The sequence below is a fragment of the Atractosteus spatula genome, chromosome 8 (assembly GCF_055471065.1).
Source record: "Atractosteus spatula isolate fAtrSpa1 chromosome 8, fAtrSpa1.hap1, whole genome shotgun sequence".
Taxonomy (NCBI): domain Eukaryota; kingdom Metazoa; phylum Chordata; class Actinopteri; order Semionotiformes; family Lepisosteidae; genus Atractosteus; species Atractosteus spatula.
Window position 1 is genome coordinate 6,704,888 of NC_142713.1, and position 18,896 is coordinate 6,723,783.

The window sequence follows — 18,896 nt, forward strand, 5'->3', positions numbered from 1 at the left end:
TTGTGTTCTAGGAGATAAATACGAGCTAGCGAGTTTCTACATTTGTGCGTATGTGTCTTTCCCTAATTCCTTCTCAGAAGCTATCAAATTAAAAGCGCTCGACAAGTACGCATCGCAGATGGAGATTTTTGTAATTGTCATCGGTTCTACACAGTTGTGGATCTGTGCCGAGTTTTGTATTTTGACTGACAGGTCGCACATGGTCAGTATGAAAATGCAGAGATTACGAATAGAAAATATCCAGTTGGAATATCGAAAAGGCCAGCCTTGGTGTGTTTTGAGTTAAGCAAATGCATCCAAAAAGTCCTTTTAGTTTGTATTACATACTTTTAAATGATATCTTTGAACATTGTGTATAATCCATAAGATTTTAGAACTTCCTGGGTGTTTCAAATACTGTGTTTATTTGTGATCTCTTGAACATAATCTTAATAGAACTGAAAGTTCAGTTCATTACATTTGAGCTCTTCTGCAGTCTTATTATTAGGGCACATTTTGCTGTCAGTGGTGGGAAAGCCTGCCTTGCAAAATTATTCACCCCCTCCTTTCCCCCTTCCTATTTATTTGAATTATGAATTATGGATGCATGTTGTTTTAAAGACAGTATTTCAGTATGTCTGATCTTGACTGCTCAAATGTGTGAGCTAAAAAAATGAAAAAAAAAATAAATGTCAGTAAAAGAAAAATCAAAAACAAAAAAATGTATTGATTGAATAAGTATTCACACTCTTTGCTGTGGCAAACCTAATTTGGGTCAAGTGCACAAATTAATTTCTCTACAGTTGGTTGAATGGAGGGTCAGCATGGTGATCCAGTAGCTGGCATGGCTATATGGAGCCCTGGGTTCAATTCCTAGGGTGCTATCTGTGTGGAGTTTGTATGTCCTCCCCATGCTCATGTGGGTTTTTCTCTGAGTGCTCCAGTTCTCTCCCGCAGCCCAAAGACTGCTGGTGGGCTGATTGCCTTCTGAGAAAACTGGCTCTGGTGTGTGTGTGTGTGGGTCTGTGTTTGCCCTGTGATGGACTGGCGTCCCATCCAAGGTGTACCCTGCCCCACAACTGTTGCTGGTCAGGTTAGGTATTGGTTACCCAGTGATCCTGTATTGTATAATGCATTTGACCGCAAATGTATGGATGGATAGTTACATGGACCCAGACTGTGTGCAGTATCCCTTCGAGCATGATGAAGTGGAACATACCGCCCAGACATTGCCAGGCTGAGCAGCCGGGCAGAAAGGAAAGTGGTGAGAGATGCCAGGGTGAGCCACCGACAGCCTTGGAAGAGCTACAGAGTTCAGGGGCTGAGATGGGCCAAAACGTCCATGGATTTCCATATCCTAGTCCCTCCACAGATCTGGCCAGTATGATAGAGTGGCACAACCATCTCAGCAGAGCATGTTCCTGCAAACATGGGGCAAAAGGTTTTGTGGTCCATCAGCTGACCATTATGTCTAGTGCAAACCCAACACATCATTCCTGGGTGCAAACTGTTCCTCGGTAAATGATCATTCACTGACTAATGTTTGTACCGGCTGCTTGTTAAATCCACACCTTTTACAACTACCATCATGGTCATTTATACTTTAAGAAAAGATGAGGAATTTTCAGATCTGTACAACTGCAGACCTCATGCCTTGAAAGAGCAGTTAACTGAAAGAGATTAAGTACAGCTAATTAGTAACTCAAGTAGTATTGATTCTGATGATCTCATCATCTGTCACAGAAGGCATTGGAGCTTTATTTCCTGATCAGCAGTTAGCGCAGTCAGGGCTGTATCTCCAATGTACTGTAGTTCAGTAGCACAGGGAAGCCTCATTCTCCAAGCCTATGATCTAATCCAGCTGTTTCTGTGGTTCTTCGTGGCCGTGGTTTTTGTAAGCATTCGATTAAAAAGCAGGGGAAAAAAAACCTTTTTCAATCTATTAACAAATAGAGGGGTTTAATGCTACAAATAAAGGCATCATTTTTCTGTGACCTGAAGCAGCCTCAGCCTATCCTGGAGTTAATTTCCTTACCTCTCAGATATGACTAAATCGAATAAGGCTTGTGCATTTGAGAAAAGGACACTTTTCATGTAAACATCTGAACCACATACAGCCACAGGGAAACAACATGTGCTGGAAGCTATACAGACAGAATGTGACTTGTAAGTGGGGATGTGTATGTACAGTACTGTATATATGTGTGGTACTTGACTTTTTTCATTTTGGATACTTTTGATTGCTTATTTCAAGCATTACATATTTTTCTTGACTCCCTGGGAAAATGTGATTACTGAGTCTCAGAGACAAAAACTCCGGCTGCTGAAAATTCCTCTGTTTCAGAGGAATTGTGCAGGAGAGGGAAGGTACTGTTAAAGACTTGAAGCTCTGTGGTAAACCTTTACGTATAACTTTAGGCTGATGTACTACAAACATACAGTAATAGCTTTATGAATTATTTTCAGAAGCAATTCTTGTTCACAGAGTATTGCATGTAACACCTAAAGCAAAGGCCATGGAGTTGCATAAAATACATGTTTGATGCAATAAGAGCAAGTAAAATCGGTTAAAATTCCTTCTTCAGTGGTCATACCAGTTACTGATATCCCAATTGAAATTGTGCTGTAAGCATTATGACAAGGGTAGTTTAACCAATCAGTGTTAAGAGCTAAGCTGCAGAGCTTTGCCTAACATTCTCCAAATTTGCTGCGACTTTTGAAAATCAATAGACTGGGGAATTTGCACAGTCAAGCTGTTTGATGCAGGCAATCTGCTTAAAACCGGTAGAATCGTTTCTTCACCGTGGCAATGATATGTTTCTTTAAGAAAAGCGTGACATGAGCCATTTCTGGGCTCAATGAAATAAACTGGTTCTCTGAGCTGAACTAGTTTGAGGGAGACAGCAATGAACTTTTTTACTGCCTTGAAAAGCTAGACATCTTTTGTTTGGATGTGAAATCCCTGTCTCAACTCAGATCATGTTTAACTTGGACACACATAAAGTGCAGTGTTCATCAAAGTGTGGCACAATGAGAGGAAAACTAGCCATAAGAGAGAACATAGTTTGCTCTTACTGGTATCTATCTTTAGATTTTTCGGCACGATAAGGAGGATGTCCATACGGTACCATGAAGAAGGAGGGTTAAGTATCCTGTTGCTGAACTAATATATTCAACAAGAAAAGTAATAATCAGAAAAAATAATGTATAATACTTAAAAGTATGTTGTGTTTTTTTTAACAGGTATTTAGTAGATAGCCGCTGGTTCAAGCAGTGGAAGAAATATGTTGGCTTCGACAGCTGGGACAAATACCAGATGGGAGAACAGAATGTATATCCTGGCCCCGTTGACAACTCTGGGCTCCTCAAAGGTACATCATGCTTTCGGTTCTTTTCCCAGATAGCTCAGAGATGTGCTCCCTGCCGTTTGCCCTAGTGTGTTTAAACAGTGCCTTGCAGGAGTATTCTGACAGTTTTCACGTTTTGTTGCTTTAAATCTTGCAGTCACGACTCTTTGAAGTACGAATATTTACTTATATATCCAATCTAGTCCACACATTCAAAGAAGTAAATCTTTAACTTGGATGAAAAATGGAAAGGGTATGACTTCGTAAGTATTCGAGCTTCTTGCTACGACCACCCTAAATGAATTTTAGTGCACAAAATTACCTTTATGAGTTAGTTAACGAGTTAGTTACTTTGCAGGCAGGTGGAGACACACTTCATGCATTATTGGAGTAATCTCTGACCAATACAACATGGTAATGTATACTAAATTTGCTGCTGGAAGAGGAATTAGTGGCACCAGTAGGGGGCGCTCACCCTGTGGTCTGTGTGAGCCCTAATGCCCCAGTGTAGTGATGGGGATACTGTACAGTAAAAAAGGTGTTGTCCTTCGGATGAGACGTAAAACTGAGGTTCTGACTGTTTTGTCTCGAAAGAGTAGGGGTGTTATCCCGGTGTCCTGGCCAAATTTCCCACTGGCTTTTAACAATCCTGGTCTCCTAATAATCCCCATCTCTGATCTGGCTTCATCACTCTGTTCTCCTCCCCTTGAGAGCTGATGTGTGGGGCGCATACTGATTGCATCATCCAGGTGGGACTACATACTGGTGTTGGTGGAGGGGAGTCCCCCATTACCTGTTAAGTGTGAGTGACGTTTTATACAGTGGGGAAAGGATTTAACAAGGTGGACTGAGCAGAGGACACTAACTGGTGCTCAGTAACTTGTATAAAGGCAATACCACCTTACAGGCTTGGTGAATGCACAAAAGCAATGCCCGAGAGAATGTTTAAACCCTCCCACTCTGTGCATCCAGAACAGAAGGAACTGGGACAGAGGTGGACAATCAGAGGTGCGCCAGCATCTGAACCCGTGCAGCCCATGAGTGGGCAACGTACTGTATAACTACACAGATTCAGGTTGATGAGGCTCTTTTTCTTCCACACCGCCTCGTAGAATGATTTATTTAACAATTCCTGCGCTGCAGCTGGAGTCTCAAGATTTCAGCCATTGTGGTGCCATTGCCTCAGCTTCGCACAACAGGGTTGAACGCTCACTGGATTGTGGTGAAAGGGCGTCTGGTGCATTTGGGGGCGAAACCCCACTTTGGTACTAGTGACATTTTCAGGGAACCCAGATTACCATTGTAATGGTACGTTCTTATAATGTGCTTTTCAACGTGTCCCATGAGTACCATGTGCCCACTCAATTCCACCCAATTCTTTGTCTTGCATTATGAACCCAGTGAACTGAATTGAACACTGGGCCAAGATGGAGATCTGATCTTTGTCCCTCTGCCGTACAGATGGCGACTCCCAGGCCCTTAAGGAACACCTCATCGATGAGCTGGACTACATCCTGGTGCCCACTGAGGGCTGGAATAAGTTAGTGAGCTGGTATGGACTGACTGTGAGTCAAGAGCCAATAGCACGCAAGGTACAGTATACCTACCCCGGAGCTGAGCTTTTCATTTTCGTACGAAAAATCATGTTGTTTTTTTTAAACACCAGACTAACATTTTATACTCGCTGCTATTAGTTATGTATTTGATCTATATTGGGGCACCTCATAGCATATGTAAGGTTTGTAGAATGTATGACACTTCCTATTATCTGCTCTCTCAGAGACGTGCACAGCCATTTAACATTTCTGAGTCCGCTGTCCTTTCTATCATTGCAAACCGCTCAAATCCTGTTCGTCTTTATCCGCTGATCTTTCTCACGTTTGTCTTTCTGAGAAAGTCTGGGTCTGATGTGGCTTCTTTCAGGGGAGATGCTGCATAATAGGATCATGTACAAAGTACCTCAAAGGTAGGACTTGAGAACAGGACATCCTGAGTAAATACCAAAAAAATACTCGTTCGGATGTTTCCATTGAATCAGCAGGGTATAGAAATAACCAGGCGTTCTAGTGAAACCCTTCAAAGTTAAAACAAAATGGAAGCCTGAGATCAAGTTCTTCGATACAGTCATGAATTTGTAAGCCTTTTTGATCCGTACTCGAGCAAATACAGTATTTAATCTGTTTAATTAACAGAGATTCCCTACCTATTAGATTATATTAATAATGCATTTTTGGCCATGCCATGCTTTCCACACTCTTAAAGAAAAAAAAACATTATCTGGATCCAAATCATAAATGAAACATTTCAATTTATGGAACTGTTAACATTTTTGTTTTATTTTTTACAATAAATCCATGTGGGCCCTAATGCCCCAGTATAGTGACGGGGACACTATACTGTAAATAAGCGCCGTCCTTCAGATGAGACGTAAAACCGAGGTCCTGACTCTCTGTGGTCATTAAAAATCCCAGGGCGTTTCTCGAAAAGAGTAGGGGTGTAACCCCGGCGTACTGGCCAAATTTCCCATTGGCCCTTACCAATCATGGCTTCCTAATAATCCCCCTCTATGAATTGGCTTCATTACTCTGCTTTCCTCCTCACTGATAGCTGGTGTGTGGTGAGTGTTCTGGCGCACTATGGCTGCCGTCGCATCATCCAGGTGGATGCTGCACATTGGTGGTGGTGGAGGGGAGTCCCCATTACCTGTAAAGCGCTTTGAGTGGAGTGTCCAGAAAAGCGCTATATAAGTGTAAGCTATTATTATTATTATTATTATTATTATAAATAGTAGAAACGTAGGAAGGTGGTCATTGCAGTCTGTTATAATATTGGAGAACTTTCCCTCCTGTCTGAACACCTCTTCAGCAATGTTCTGAACAAATAACCTACAGATCTTGTAAAAGTTTCCATTTATCAGTCTTCTGTTTCTTATTTCAAGCTTGAGTTTTTATTCCGTAAGTCCAGAAAACGATATATGCTGTGTTTAGGACAGCAGATGTATTTGGTTCAACACTGTCAGTGACCCATGATGAAGCTAGCTGTATCAGATTCTCGAAACTAGTGGGGAAAAAAAGCACACAGTGGAGCAGGCTTTGTGGCTGTGCGTGTAATTAAAAGAGGCAGTATTTGCGTCTCTAGTGAAGCGAATTTAAACTGTTTCATTAGAAATCTTGCCGTGCACCTAATCTAATAATTGTTTTCTCAGTATGCCAATGTGCAGCTGAAATTGTGTTCATTTCAGTTGGCCACTACTCAGCAAAGTTACAAATTAAGTAGGACTGAATTTCATGTTCTAAATCTTGCTTATTTGGTAAGAAGGGGATAATTGTGATATGTTACATGACAGCCTTCATCTTCAGTATACTATATAGCATAACTCTCATTGAGAGTTTTTGTCAAATATCTAATTGAAAAGTGTTTGGCAGGCCAAATTAAGCACCACATTTAACAATAGTACCTTTAACCTTGTCACATATTCTGATACCAATAGAGGGTGCACTACACTGCAGTTGGAACATACTTTTAATAGTAACATCAAGTGTCAGTTTTATTCCACGCTAGTGGTTTTAAGCCAATTAAAATTCATAATGCTGAAAACTGTAACTTACATTTCCTTGGAAAATATTATTTGTACTGTTAAAGAGGTTTCAAAGTTAAATCGCAGACATTTAAAAGGTTACTTTCCCCATGAAAACTGCAGGCATTCATGACATTATAATGCATAAAGCACCATCAAGCGACGCACGAGTAGGAAGCTATTCAAACAGGTTTGGTGATTCTCAGGCTTTTTGGGTAGTTTTATTTACGACTTTACTTTATTGTTTCAGCCCCAGATGTGGGTGGCACTGTGGCACAGTGGGCAGCATTGCGGGTTTTGTAGCACAGGGGCCCTTGGTTAAATTCTGAACCTGGGGCTCTATCTGTGTGGAGTTTGTATGTTCTCCCTATGTTTGTGTGGGTTTTTTCCTGGTTTTCTCCCTCATTCCAAAAGCATACTGGGAGGTTAATTGGCTTCTGGGAAAATTGGCTTTGGTGTGTGTGTGTGCCCTGTGGCGTCCCATCCAGAGTGTATCCTGCCTTGTGCCCATTGCTTGACAGGATAGGCTCTGGCTCCCCAGCAACCCTGAACTGGGAGAAACAGTTAGAAAATGGATGGATGGCTTATTTTTCTAGAAGTAAATCTTTAAAAAAAAAATCTTCAGTTTAATTAAGGACCTATATGATGCATTTATCCAAGAAGCCAGTTAACCTATGCTTATGCCTTTGGACTATTTGTCGAAACCAGAGTACCTGGTTTTGTTCCTCACAGATAACACATAGCTCATGGCTTGTACCATGTAGCAGCACATGGTACATAGAACCCCAGGAATTGAAACCAGGGTCCCAGCGCTGACTGGCAGCAATGCTAACAAAAGCACCACTGTACTACCCATTATACAGTTTTACAGGGGGTCTCCTCAGAGGGCCCCCACATTCAAATTGGCAAGTGTAAATACGTTCTTTCAACATATAAACTGAACCAGCCCCTTAGAATTTTCATGATACTTCTATACTGGCAGCTCGATTAGTTTGTATTATTTGTAGCCATTTCTTTTTTTTCTGTCAATTTGATCCTCCCCCTTTGCCATGTATGTCAGGGGTATCAGATAGCTGCTATGTTTCTATTTTCAGAGCAGTCTAGATGACAGAAAAGCTACGCAGAATAACCTACAAGATACCATGGAGGTGTATTTTATTTTTCCTTTTTGGTTCTTATAAACACAGGTGACAGCTCATTGCACTAATTTCCATGTTTGTTGTTTGGATTTTAGCAACCTGATCTGCTCAGGTCGTTCAGTGACCTTGTTTTGGTGTGAAACAACAGCTGAGGACAGACTCAAATGAGCGTTAGAGGTTATGTGTTTTTAAGTGTTGTGCGTTGGGGTTTGTAGTTCGACAGTCATGTTTTTTGAGGGTTTTGCTAAAACCTTGGCGTGTAGCTGTAGCAGGCAGGCAAGTAGGTGTAAGTCTGACTGATTTTATTTCATTTGCTTTGTAGTCCTTTGCTAAAATGTACCAGGTTGGGTTGACCCTTACAGCTGTCTTCATTCTAAGTTGCTAAATTAAGTATCTTGAGACTTTCTATATCAGGGGAGTGTTGTTGGCTGAAAAGGATCGAAAACACATTACTAAAGACCAAGACTGATGTATTTTTCTTTTTTAAATTAAAACCAGGTAGGATCAAGCTGTGTGTGCCTTAAATTTCACCAGTAATCTAATTTTAATAAAGTATTTTTAATGTTAGGCACCCAGCTGGATTTTTTACAATTACACTCATATCATCGTGGGGAAATGGAACTATTATGCCTTTAGGTAGTGAATTTGCATTTGTTCTGCTATTTTGTATGGTATGTGAGTACTTGGGTTGAGTTACAGAAGGGGTTTTGTACATCAGATTTGCATGGCTCATGAGGAAAATTTGCCTCAGTTACTGATATACTGATGTCTTGGTATATCAGATATCTCCTGCTTTATGATGTATCTTACAGCACTTATATCCCTTTGATGCTGTAGTTGTCATTTTAAATAGATTTTTGTGTTAAAGAGATATTACACTTTTGTTTTCTAGCACATCTAAAGTGCCAAATGGCACTGCATTTGAGACTCAATGTGGAAAACGAGAGAAAAGGAGAAAAGATCCTAATCTTTGCCGTTTTACAGAGTTTTATTTTCTTTCTCATGTCATTCCCATTGTTTTTTTGTTTTTTTGCAGGTTGTTGAGCAGGGTATGTTTGTAAAGCACTGCAAAGTCGAGGTATATCTCACAGAGCTGAAATTGTGTGAAGATGGCCACATGGACAACGTTGTAACAAGACGATTTAGCAAAGCAGACACAATAGGTAAGAGGGATCTTTTGCGAAGTATGGTGGCATATGCAGTATATAATGTCTGTGTAAGTTAGAATGAATTCAACTTTCTGTAAATCTCCAATAAGCTGTTTTAGAGGAAAATTGCTGTAATTTAAGTAGTGTATTTCTCGATACAATTACCATACAATCAGATAAGAATAGAGAATAGTATATGACTCTTAAAGTTTACATTTAACTCTTCAAGATCTGAAAGCAGTGGTAACAGATTAATTTGGCGAAATGTCGGTTCAGATGAAGTCATTAAACCCCAAGTGGAATGGAAATTAGACACTGCCACTACCAAGTATGACTTACAGTGCCCTGTAACAGATGCTACATTGATGACAACTACAGTTGTCAAAATAGGACAGATTTCTGATACAACTGACAAAAACGCATCCAGTAATAATGGTACAGACCTTTAAAAAGCTCTAAAAAGGTCACGACAAAAGAGATGGCTGAACATTTTTCTCATGTTTAATTTCTTATGACCCGTTTAGAACATTTTTATGTGGTACAGATTTAAAGACACTAATGCTTGCATGAAAATTCAACAGCAGTTGCATTTCGCTGACAAATACATTCATATTCTACTAAGGAAATACCAAAAAAGGCAAGAATGCCCCTTTGTTTGATATGAGTTATGACTTGTAAACACAGCTAGAATTTAGAAGTATGAGTAAAAACACTTCAGAAATGCAGTTCTAGCTTTAATCTCTGTGACAACATGGCGACTTCAAGTACTTTCACAATGTTCAATATTTTTGCTTCATTTGAAATGTATACATTTTTTTCTATGCCATCAATGAGATTTAATAACCGATCTGAGAAATTGGGACTGCAGTTCCCTTTTAAAGACCTCTTCTTGGTAGCACACGCATGATTGCAATTTCTTTCAGCACAGTTTTGTGTAGGCAGGGGTCAGTCACAGGTTATACGGTAGAATGTTCATCCCACTTCAACAGGTGTGCAATGAGCTAGATTCATGTGAATATGAATGCCAGCCCCTATGTGGCACCTGCTTTTCAGATACAGTGCCTGCCAGTCTGTGCTTTGTTGTTTTCATATTGGTTAGAGCTACACGTAGATGTAGCTACTGTAAATGTGGACACACCAGGTTCTGATCACATACACAGGCGTACCTTACTTGAATGGACCCATACTGTTCTGACCTGTGAACGTTCTTGTCAGAAACACATTCAGATGATGAAATTATATCGGTTGTTCACCTTGGACCTTTACTTAACTTTGCCCCATCCATTATCCTTCTGAAGGCCAACAGTGGCAACGTAACTATTAATCCGGGCACAGCATCGTTGACATTTTAATTTCCCGATTCATCATGTTGGATAGCACTTCCGAATAACTGTAATGGAATGTTTCTGGGACACTCCTGGAGCATGCCCGAGTCACGCCTCGGATACATCTCATGAGGGTGTGGTGCAGAGCGTGTGGTTTGGACCAGATGTAGGACTGTAAAAGCCCTCTGAGCACAGCAAAACGTTTTTCCTCTTTGCTAAAATCTGGAAATTCAACTCTATTGCAGTAATAAGGCTTCAGGTGGTGACGTTAAGGCTTTGTTAATTTTAATTAGCATTAGTACACTGGCAACACCCTTCATTTATACAGAATATGGCCAGACAATGGTGACAGTCAACTGAGTGGCAGCAGGTAAAAGAATCCAAATAATATGGCCTCTGAATCATTATGCTGTGTATTTGCTGAGTCTTGACAAGGGCCTGATCAAACCCGTTTAGCCCGTCGGCAGCTTGTCCAACTCCACCTAGTCCAACTAGTGTTTAAACACTATACCCGTTTTTGCTTGGTTAGCAATCTCAGTGACTTACCACACACTTTTGACGTTCTTAATAAAAACATACCTCTATTTTAACTATTCAAGATCATCTTTGAATCTAGGCACCCCTTTTCGAAACACTCATGAACACTAGCGTTCTCATAAATCCCCCTTTTTCGGGCTGATATGTTTGTTGGAGCATTAAAAAGCAAATGAATGAGTTTTGTCAGAGAAACGTTTCTGATCCCCTTTAAAAGACAACCAGGAGTCCGTCTCAGAAGTTAATTTTTTTTTTCCCATGTGCCTTGGAGAGAAACACACAGAGATGCTCGGTGTTTCTCAGAGTGATTACAGTCCTTAAATATGTTTCTGTTATCTATCACACTACCCTGTGCTAATAAGATTGGTAGGATTCCAGAATCACACTCATCTTCATCTTCCCTATTTGCCAAAGATAATTTCTTTAAACATAACTGGTTACTTAGTTTTGTAGCGCATGTTCCAATATAACACAGTATAGAATTATATAGTAGGCCTTGTGTGCAGCATTCTTCCATTCCAGTTCAAACTCCTAAAATACCTTCTAAAATACTGCAGTGTCAGCAGGAAAAGTGTGTACGAAGTTCATGAAGACCCTCTCAACAGTTGTACATAGGGGGATATCCAAGAGCTAAGATGTCATAATTCCCAATAACTAATACATTGGAAATGTTGTTTGTTTTTCAGACACTATTGAAAAGGAGATGAGGAAAATGTTTAGCATCCCCGATGAAAAGGAAACTCGATTGTGGAACAAGTACATGAGCAACACGTTTGAGCCTCTCACCAAGCCTGACAGCACTATTCAAGACGCTGGTCTTTACCAAGGACAGGTAGGCAACGCCGCGCTGTCTTCAGAAAGCGTTTTGCATGCTTAACTGGTCTGGCATTTGCTTTCAGTCTCAGTCTCATCACGGATTAATGTGAAAGACGCTAATGGTAATTAATGCTTTGCGCTAAGGGAAACCAAAGGCTAAACTTAACTCCAAAAGCTTACTACACAATTAACTGATATTGCTATTTTAGGGTTTTGACTGTTTGTATAAGATAGGAAATATTAACAAATAACTTTTCTTATAGTGAATGGAAGCTACATTGTCATGCATTAGGTCAAGTAAATCTTGATGCAACGCGACACTAAGTGTGGCAACAAAATAGATCATGATACTAAATACGGGCAGCATGGTGGCTCGGTGGTTAGCATTGCTGCCTCGCAGTGCTGGGGCCCTGGGTTCAATTCCAGGCCTGAGGTGCTGTCAGCATGGGGTTTCTATAGTATGTTCTCCCCATGTTCGCGTGAGGTTCCTCAGGGTGCTCTGGTTTACAGTCCAGAGACATGGTGGTACGTCACCTTGTGTTTGTGTCTGTCTGTGTGGACCCTGTGGTAGACTGTCGTCTCATCCAGGGTGTGTCCCACCTTGCGCCTACTGTTTGCTGCAACCCTGAATTGGATGAAGTGGTTGGCAAATCTGCTAAGGAACTTTTAAAATAGTGTATTTGATTTAAATAGTGTATTTTAGTGTATTACTAGCCAAACACTTTAAGCATGCAACCTAGGACATCCAAAGATCGCGGTTTTTAATACAGTACTAAGTGTGCAAGCCGAGTCAAACAAGAAAACTGTTTTCCCATCGTTGAGAGCTAGCCAAGAAATTTGAGAAACCATTGAACTTTAAAGGTTCTTCATGTCATTTCTACCTTGTAAATAATGCAGTCTTTGTTTGAATACTTTTTCAATGCACTGTATATTATAGTATTCAGCCCCTATCAATGGTGTTCCAATTTACTGAATTAAGATAAGCTGAGCTTTGTCCCCTAGCATAGAAGTTGTATGGAGACACGTTGCTTCTGTACATCTCATTAGACACGTCAAACATCCACCACTATTGCACTTGCGTAACTGTAGTTACAGCATAAACAGCTTATACTGATCCAATTGCTATGTATTTGTATAAACAGCTTTAATAGATAAGGGAGCAAATGACTATTTTGATCTATTTTAGCTACATTTGGGAACTCTTAAATGTGTCCAGTGGAAAGATATTCAGAATGAAGGATATGAAAATGATCCGAATGTCCGATCAGGAATTGTTCAAAAACTGTCTTCAAGGAAGAATGCTGCTTCACTTTCATAACCTTCTTTGCTGTTTGGACAAGATGGGTGATTTTTGATCTTAGCTGGACAGATAAATTACGAAACCAGACTGTTATACCATATCTAATAATGCTCCTGATTACAGCATGCTAAAAGAGGAGCTCTATTTCCTGTGCAACTCCAAACGCTCTTAATCTGCCCCCAAAAAACAAATCATTACAAATAGTGCAAACACATTTCGAAAAGTGAAAATATTTAATGAAAATACAATGTTCAAACTGAACACTTTTGTGGGTTAAATGATAGGGAAAACTGCAGTTTGCATACATAGTGGCAATAGTAAGTCTTTTGGGGGAAAAGTCTACCAATTTTGCACCTCATTCTGCTGTGTAAACTTACTCAAGCTCTGTCACGTTGTTTGGGGGTCGTTGGTAGACAGCTATTTTCCAATTCTGACGCAGATTTTCAGTAGAATTAAAGTCAGAATTTCAGCCCTTTGGTTTGAGTCATTGTCCTGCTGAAAGGTAATTTTTTGTCTATTTGTGGTTCCTTTGCGGACTGAAAGTGGATTTGCTCTAAAATGTGCCTGTTCTTCGCTCTGTACATTTTCCCCTCATGGTTCTCAGGCCCTGGTGCTGACATAACATAATACTGCCACCATCATGCCTGACAGCAGTGATGTTGAGGACTGGGTGATTCTTTGCACCCAATGAACACTTTGCATTTAGACCACAAAGTTCCAATCTGGTGTCATCTGAAACAAAACCTTTAGCCACATTTGCTGTATCACTTAAGTGGTGACTTGTGGACAACTCCCACTCAGCTACTGAATGCCTTAGCTTTTTCAGAATCAGCCACGCAGACTGACACAGGGTGGACTGGTACGACTTCCAGTTCTTAATAATGGTTGAATCTGTGCCTGACATTCCCTGCCTGACCGAGGGATCTTACAGAATCAGACATCTTGTGAATCTCTGTTATTCCACTCAGATCATTCAACAAACGAATTGTAAAAGAATTTTTTGTGCCCCTGAACAAATTTAGGTTTGCCATTGCAAACATACTCCTAGTAATCAACATACAGTTCTTGATTTGTCCTGCAGTTTTTGCGGATATTTAACTTCCTTTAAAGGTATTCAGTATGAGCATTCAGATTTTGATTTAAATTTAATCATGTGTACTTATTATTTAAATATAACATATAATTCAGCAAAATGGGACATCATTGGAAGAGGGCAAATACTCTTCTGTTCGGGCATGACGTCTTACAAAACTGTACATTGCTCTTGTCGTATTTAATATTTCTATTTAGTTTTGTCGTGTATTAAGTGGGAATTGGTATGTGTCAGTGGGATGTGATGGCTATCCGTGACTACAGTCATAGCTGTTGGTGGAATAACCAAGCCCGGAGAGGCAAGTGAATGAGACTTATGTGGTCCCATTTAATTGTTTAGCCTTCTGTATGTGCCTGGCAGTTCACTTGAGGAATTCTTCTTAGTGTGAACGTAGTGTGCTTTGTCTCCATTCCCGTGATTGTATTTGTATCTCTGATAATCAAAATATTCTATTAACTGATGTATAATTAACATACTGTACAGTATGTTACTTTTCCATTGTAAAAACCTCGGGTTGTTTTTATCTCTTCATGTTTGCTATTCCTAAATTCCCATTTCTAATAGGCTTGTTTTTTTTATTTGAAATTGGTTCTTTCCATCTGTGTTTGTTTCTGTTTTGGACAAATACCTGTCTGAGTTTTTTAAATTTAAGTCACAAAAACAAAGTGTTTTGATTATCTTGCTTTGTACCGGACTTAAATTTGAGTATATCCCCACTGATAGCGATGAATGAAAAACAGTTCAGCAAAGCAATAAAAAAAATCGTTATTGTTACAGCCGTAATGGGTTTTGACACCCAACTCTTTTCGTTTAGACATTTTAAAGTTAATGAGCATTTACCATTAGGCTTTTGCACAGTTAACCAAAATGACTTCTGCATAAGTCTGACAAGGAAAAGATAGAATTGCAGACTATAATTTGTGGGCTCATGAGAAACTTCAGATTGTTCTTTGTATTGTTTGGTAAAGAGGGATTGGCACATGTGCGTGAGCGTTGTTAACTAATAACATATTAAGAGCTGGTCAAACAGCCACAGGGAAGCAAAACTCGAGACTCAATGCTATATGTACCACAACGTTTCTGAAACCAAATTATGTAAGTATTTACTGTAAATGAGGGAATTGGTTCGCCTACAGTAGTAAGAGCTCAGCTCCACAAAACTATGAGGCCAAGTAAATTGCAAACTGTTCTGGACTGGTTGGACAAGAGTGAAGGAGATAGCTGTGTTTTTTTTTAAAAACAGTGGTATATCGAATGTGTTGTTTTGACAATTGAATCTATAGTTACTTTATACTTAGTCGTGTTCAGATTACTTCATGAAAAATGAAGTCATATCTGCTGTATGCCATGTTGGAACACTGTGGCTTCCATTCTGTCTGAGCAGACAGCAGGCCTTTGTGGGAAAGACAATATCGCATTTGGAAGATCCATATTGTAATGTAAACATTCCAAAAAAATTCACACAAAATGTATTGGCTTTGCAATTTAGGATTTGATTTAGCCTAATTATTGCCTAATCGGGAAAAGCCTTTCACTGCGGTTTCTGGTAGTTTGTTGATAATTGCACATCAATTGTACCTGTCAACAGAGAGATTAGGCCCTACATATACAGTGGCAAGAAAAAATTTGAAAGACAACTGCAGAGTGATATGCTGTGAAAGGTATTTATTGCTTAAGTTAATGTACATTAAATGTTTCATATACACTTGATCTGTTTCTAAAACCTCCCACCTGCAGCAGATGAGTTGAAAGGCAGTCTTGCTTATTCAGAATGTATCTGATGCCATTTTCTGAGATAGCTAGAGACCGCTTTTGTATAACATATTGTTTTTTTTAATGCACTATTCAAAACAGCCAAATTTGCTATCACTTTATTTTCTTACAGCTAAAGTAACTTGAAAGCACTGATTTCATTTGCAGAACTCGGATTGCCCAAGTGATCCCGTTCCTGTACTTTCTCTCCAGGCCTCTAGGGGGCGCTGTTTGTCTGCATGGCTTGTGTGTGTTGCAGAAGAAAGTGAAAATCATGCCTCGTTGGCACAAACTTACAGGAGGGAAGACCATGCAGCCTATGGCTTTGCTAGCTGGCACTGGTGTGTAAAAGCAGAAGCTGGGCTTCCAGTCACACGAGGTGGCCTTGCAAACTTATTTTGGTGACTTTTACAGTTTCTTCGTGGTAGAATCTTGTTTTTTCTTTTGCTTGTCGGTCTGAAAGTAGATTTTATAGTGTATTTTTACAGCACGTAAGCTGGCAAAGCTTTCGGTTGTTTGACGTTTTTGTGCCAACTGTAGGTTTGTACCCAGGCTTACTTTGTGCTGGTGCTTGTAGGTCTATAATGGATTCCAGGTTCCTCAATTTCAGTTATTTTTGATTGGCCTGCCAGCTTTTTACCAGCTCATGAGCTAGTGTGTTGTTTATTCAGCTTAAGACAAGGTTGTTTGTGGTACAATGATAGATAGCAAGATGACTGTTCATTACTCCTGTAGTCCACTGCTTCATCAAACTTTTACCTTTTCTTCATTCGCCATAATTAGTAATTTGTTTTAATGTAAACAGCTGGTTTAATAGACAGCTTCAGGATTTCAAGATAATCTCCTAAAATTAAAAGTAATTTTGTTTAAGCCATGAAACAGCACTCGATCCTTACAACTAGTAACAAATTGTTCCACTCTGTAGCTTTTCAAGGTGGGTGAACTGGCAGAAAATAAAAAAAAACTGAACATGAGGAACTCTCCATATATTGTGCCTGTTGTATTTAAGCTCAAAATGAACTGCTTTCCACAAATGCGCTCTCAACACAGACGAATGCTTGTGGAAGATTTATGAAGTAATGATTTCCCTTGCAGGTTCTTGTTATAGAGCAAAAAAATGAGGATGGAACGTGGCCGAGAGGTTCTTCAGCAACCAAGTGAGTTTGTGACTGTGGTTTTGCTGTGCAGCTTCCAACATCTCTGAGGAGACAAACACACACATCCGTCCAACAGAGTGACGCTAATTGGATTCACAGCTGGGATACTGTCTAGGTCCAGAAAAAAAATTGGTTCTTCCATTATACATAGAGCTAGATACTGTGCAAGGAGCACATTTTCAGTGTCTTGAGTTTATTATTGTTATTTATTAATGATGTTTTGACCCCACATACAGTACAGCAACATGAAATTGTTAGCTTATCGGACTTTCTTTTTAATCTACGTGATTACAACTTGTGGAAAGACCAGTTAATCCGATCAGTCCACAGTCAAAACCAGCCTTGACCGGACACTTAAACCTTTGTTTTATTGAAGGAAATGGGTTACTAATTGGCAGCCAAGCCTGGATGTGTTTCTTCATTAACACTCTGAAACAAGTCTGCAGTTGCCCTTAATGATAAGGAAGTGAGCCTTGAGTGAGGCTGTTTGCTCTGCCTTCTGTTTATGGTGATTGACTTAATTTCGTAACTCCCATTTAGACTGTCCTACACTAGGTCTCTGAAAATTATGTTCACTGTTTCTATTAGTCTTACGTCCACCACTGTTGGTTTTCTTTTCGTTTTAAATTCTGCTTTAGTGATTGCTGTTTTGGGGGGCATTGTTAGGTATAATTCCAAGCTCGTAAGCCTATTTCTTGGTTTGTCCAGACAAACTGGTAAGAGCACTTCAGATTGATTTGATTGGATCTTGCTTAACAGTTCATGCCTGCTCAACATCCTGTAGGTTCAGCCACACCCAATCCACAATTGTGGGTAATGCAAAAGATTTACATTGTATTGATCAAGGGTGCATTTAAATATATTGATCTCTATTACGTTGGACACTCTGTAAGCATTTGTAGTGGAGCACCCAAGAAGGGAGCTTACTTCTCAAAATGAAACCAAAGTGGTTGACAAGTTCTTAGTTACAGAGACAGAATTCCCACTGAAGTTCCTACTCTAGGATTGTCAGGTAAAAGATTCATTTACCTAGGGTTAATCAAATAATGCATAGCATGAGAATCCCGATATATCTGAGCATTCATTAGCAGCATTACATCATATGTGGACTGAGAAGATTTTAGACAGGTTTTATATCAAAAAGAGGTTGGGTCTTCCTGAAACCATAAACTCCATTTGTTGAAAATAGAATTAAGAAGCAGGTGTGTGGAATTCATGAGAGACAGATAAGAAACCATTCTGGATCTCGGCTCAGATCTCACAAACTTTAGAAGTAACTCATACGTTTTCCTGTTAACGGTTGGTTCTGATCTTTCTTTTTTGTGATATGACAAGAAGGGAAAATGAGTTGATACAGCTCATTTCATAGATATCAAGGTAACATAAGATGAGATTGAGTAAAATGAGATGCGAAGTGGAATGTACAGGCGGAAGTCACCTGTCTTGAGATGGTAAATTGCTTTTTTTTAGCAGTTCTAGAAACTCTTGAAAGATGATGAGTTTCTGTCATACACCATCAAAAGAATTCATTTATATTATGAGAGCAAGGTTTTTTGTCAATATTTCTAGTCGTAAGGATTTGTTAGAAAATAGAATATTTCCAGGACTTTTTGTCAATGAAATACATATTGGTCCCACATTATCAACAGCGTTTCAAGCAGTTCTGTTTCACCGGTAGAATCGTTTCCTCATTCAGTACAACAGGGAATAGCAGTTAAATGTTAGATTA

The 18,896-nt window shown here is 39.7% G+C and overlaps 1 protein-coding gene across 4 annotated transcripts in view; it reads left to right on the forward strand.

Moving 5' to 3' along the window:
* Positions 1 to 18,896, forward strand: part of usp15 (ubiquitin specific peptidase 15) — a 40,834-nt gene that overhangs the window by 656 nt on the left and 21,282 nt on the right. For 2 of the 4 annotated variants that reach the window (XM_088923512.1, XM_088923513.1), the window contains exons 2-6: positions 3,223 to 3,350; positions 4,788 to 4,918; positions 9,079 to 9,205; positions 11,736 to 11,881; positions 17,106 to 17,167. In XM_088923512.1, coding sequence (XP_088779638.1) covers positions 3,223 to 3,350; positions 4,788 to 4,918; positions 9,079 to 9,205; positions 11,736 to 11,881; positions 17,106 to 17,167 — 594 coding nt within the window. Of the gene's footprint in view, positions 1 to 3,222; positions 3,351 to 4,787; positions 4,919 to 8,008; positions 8,091 to 9,078; positions 9,206 to 11,735; positions 11,882 to 17,105; positions 17,168 to 18,896 lie in introns of those variants that run through there. The other 2 variants (XM_088923514.1, XM_088923515.1) reach the window with 2 other exon arrangements.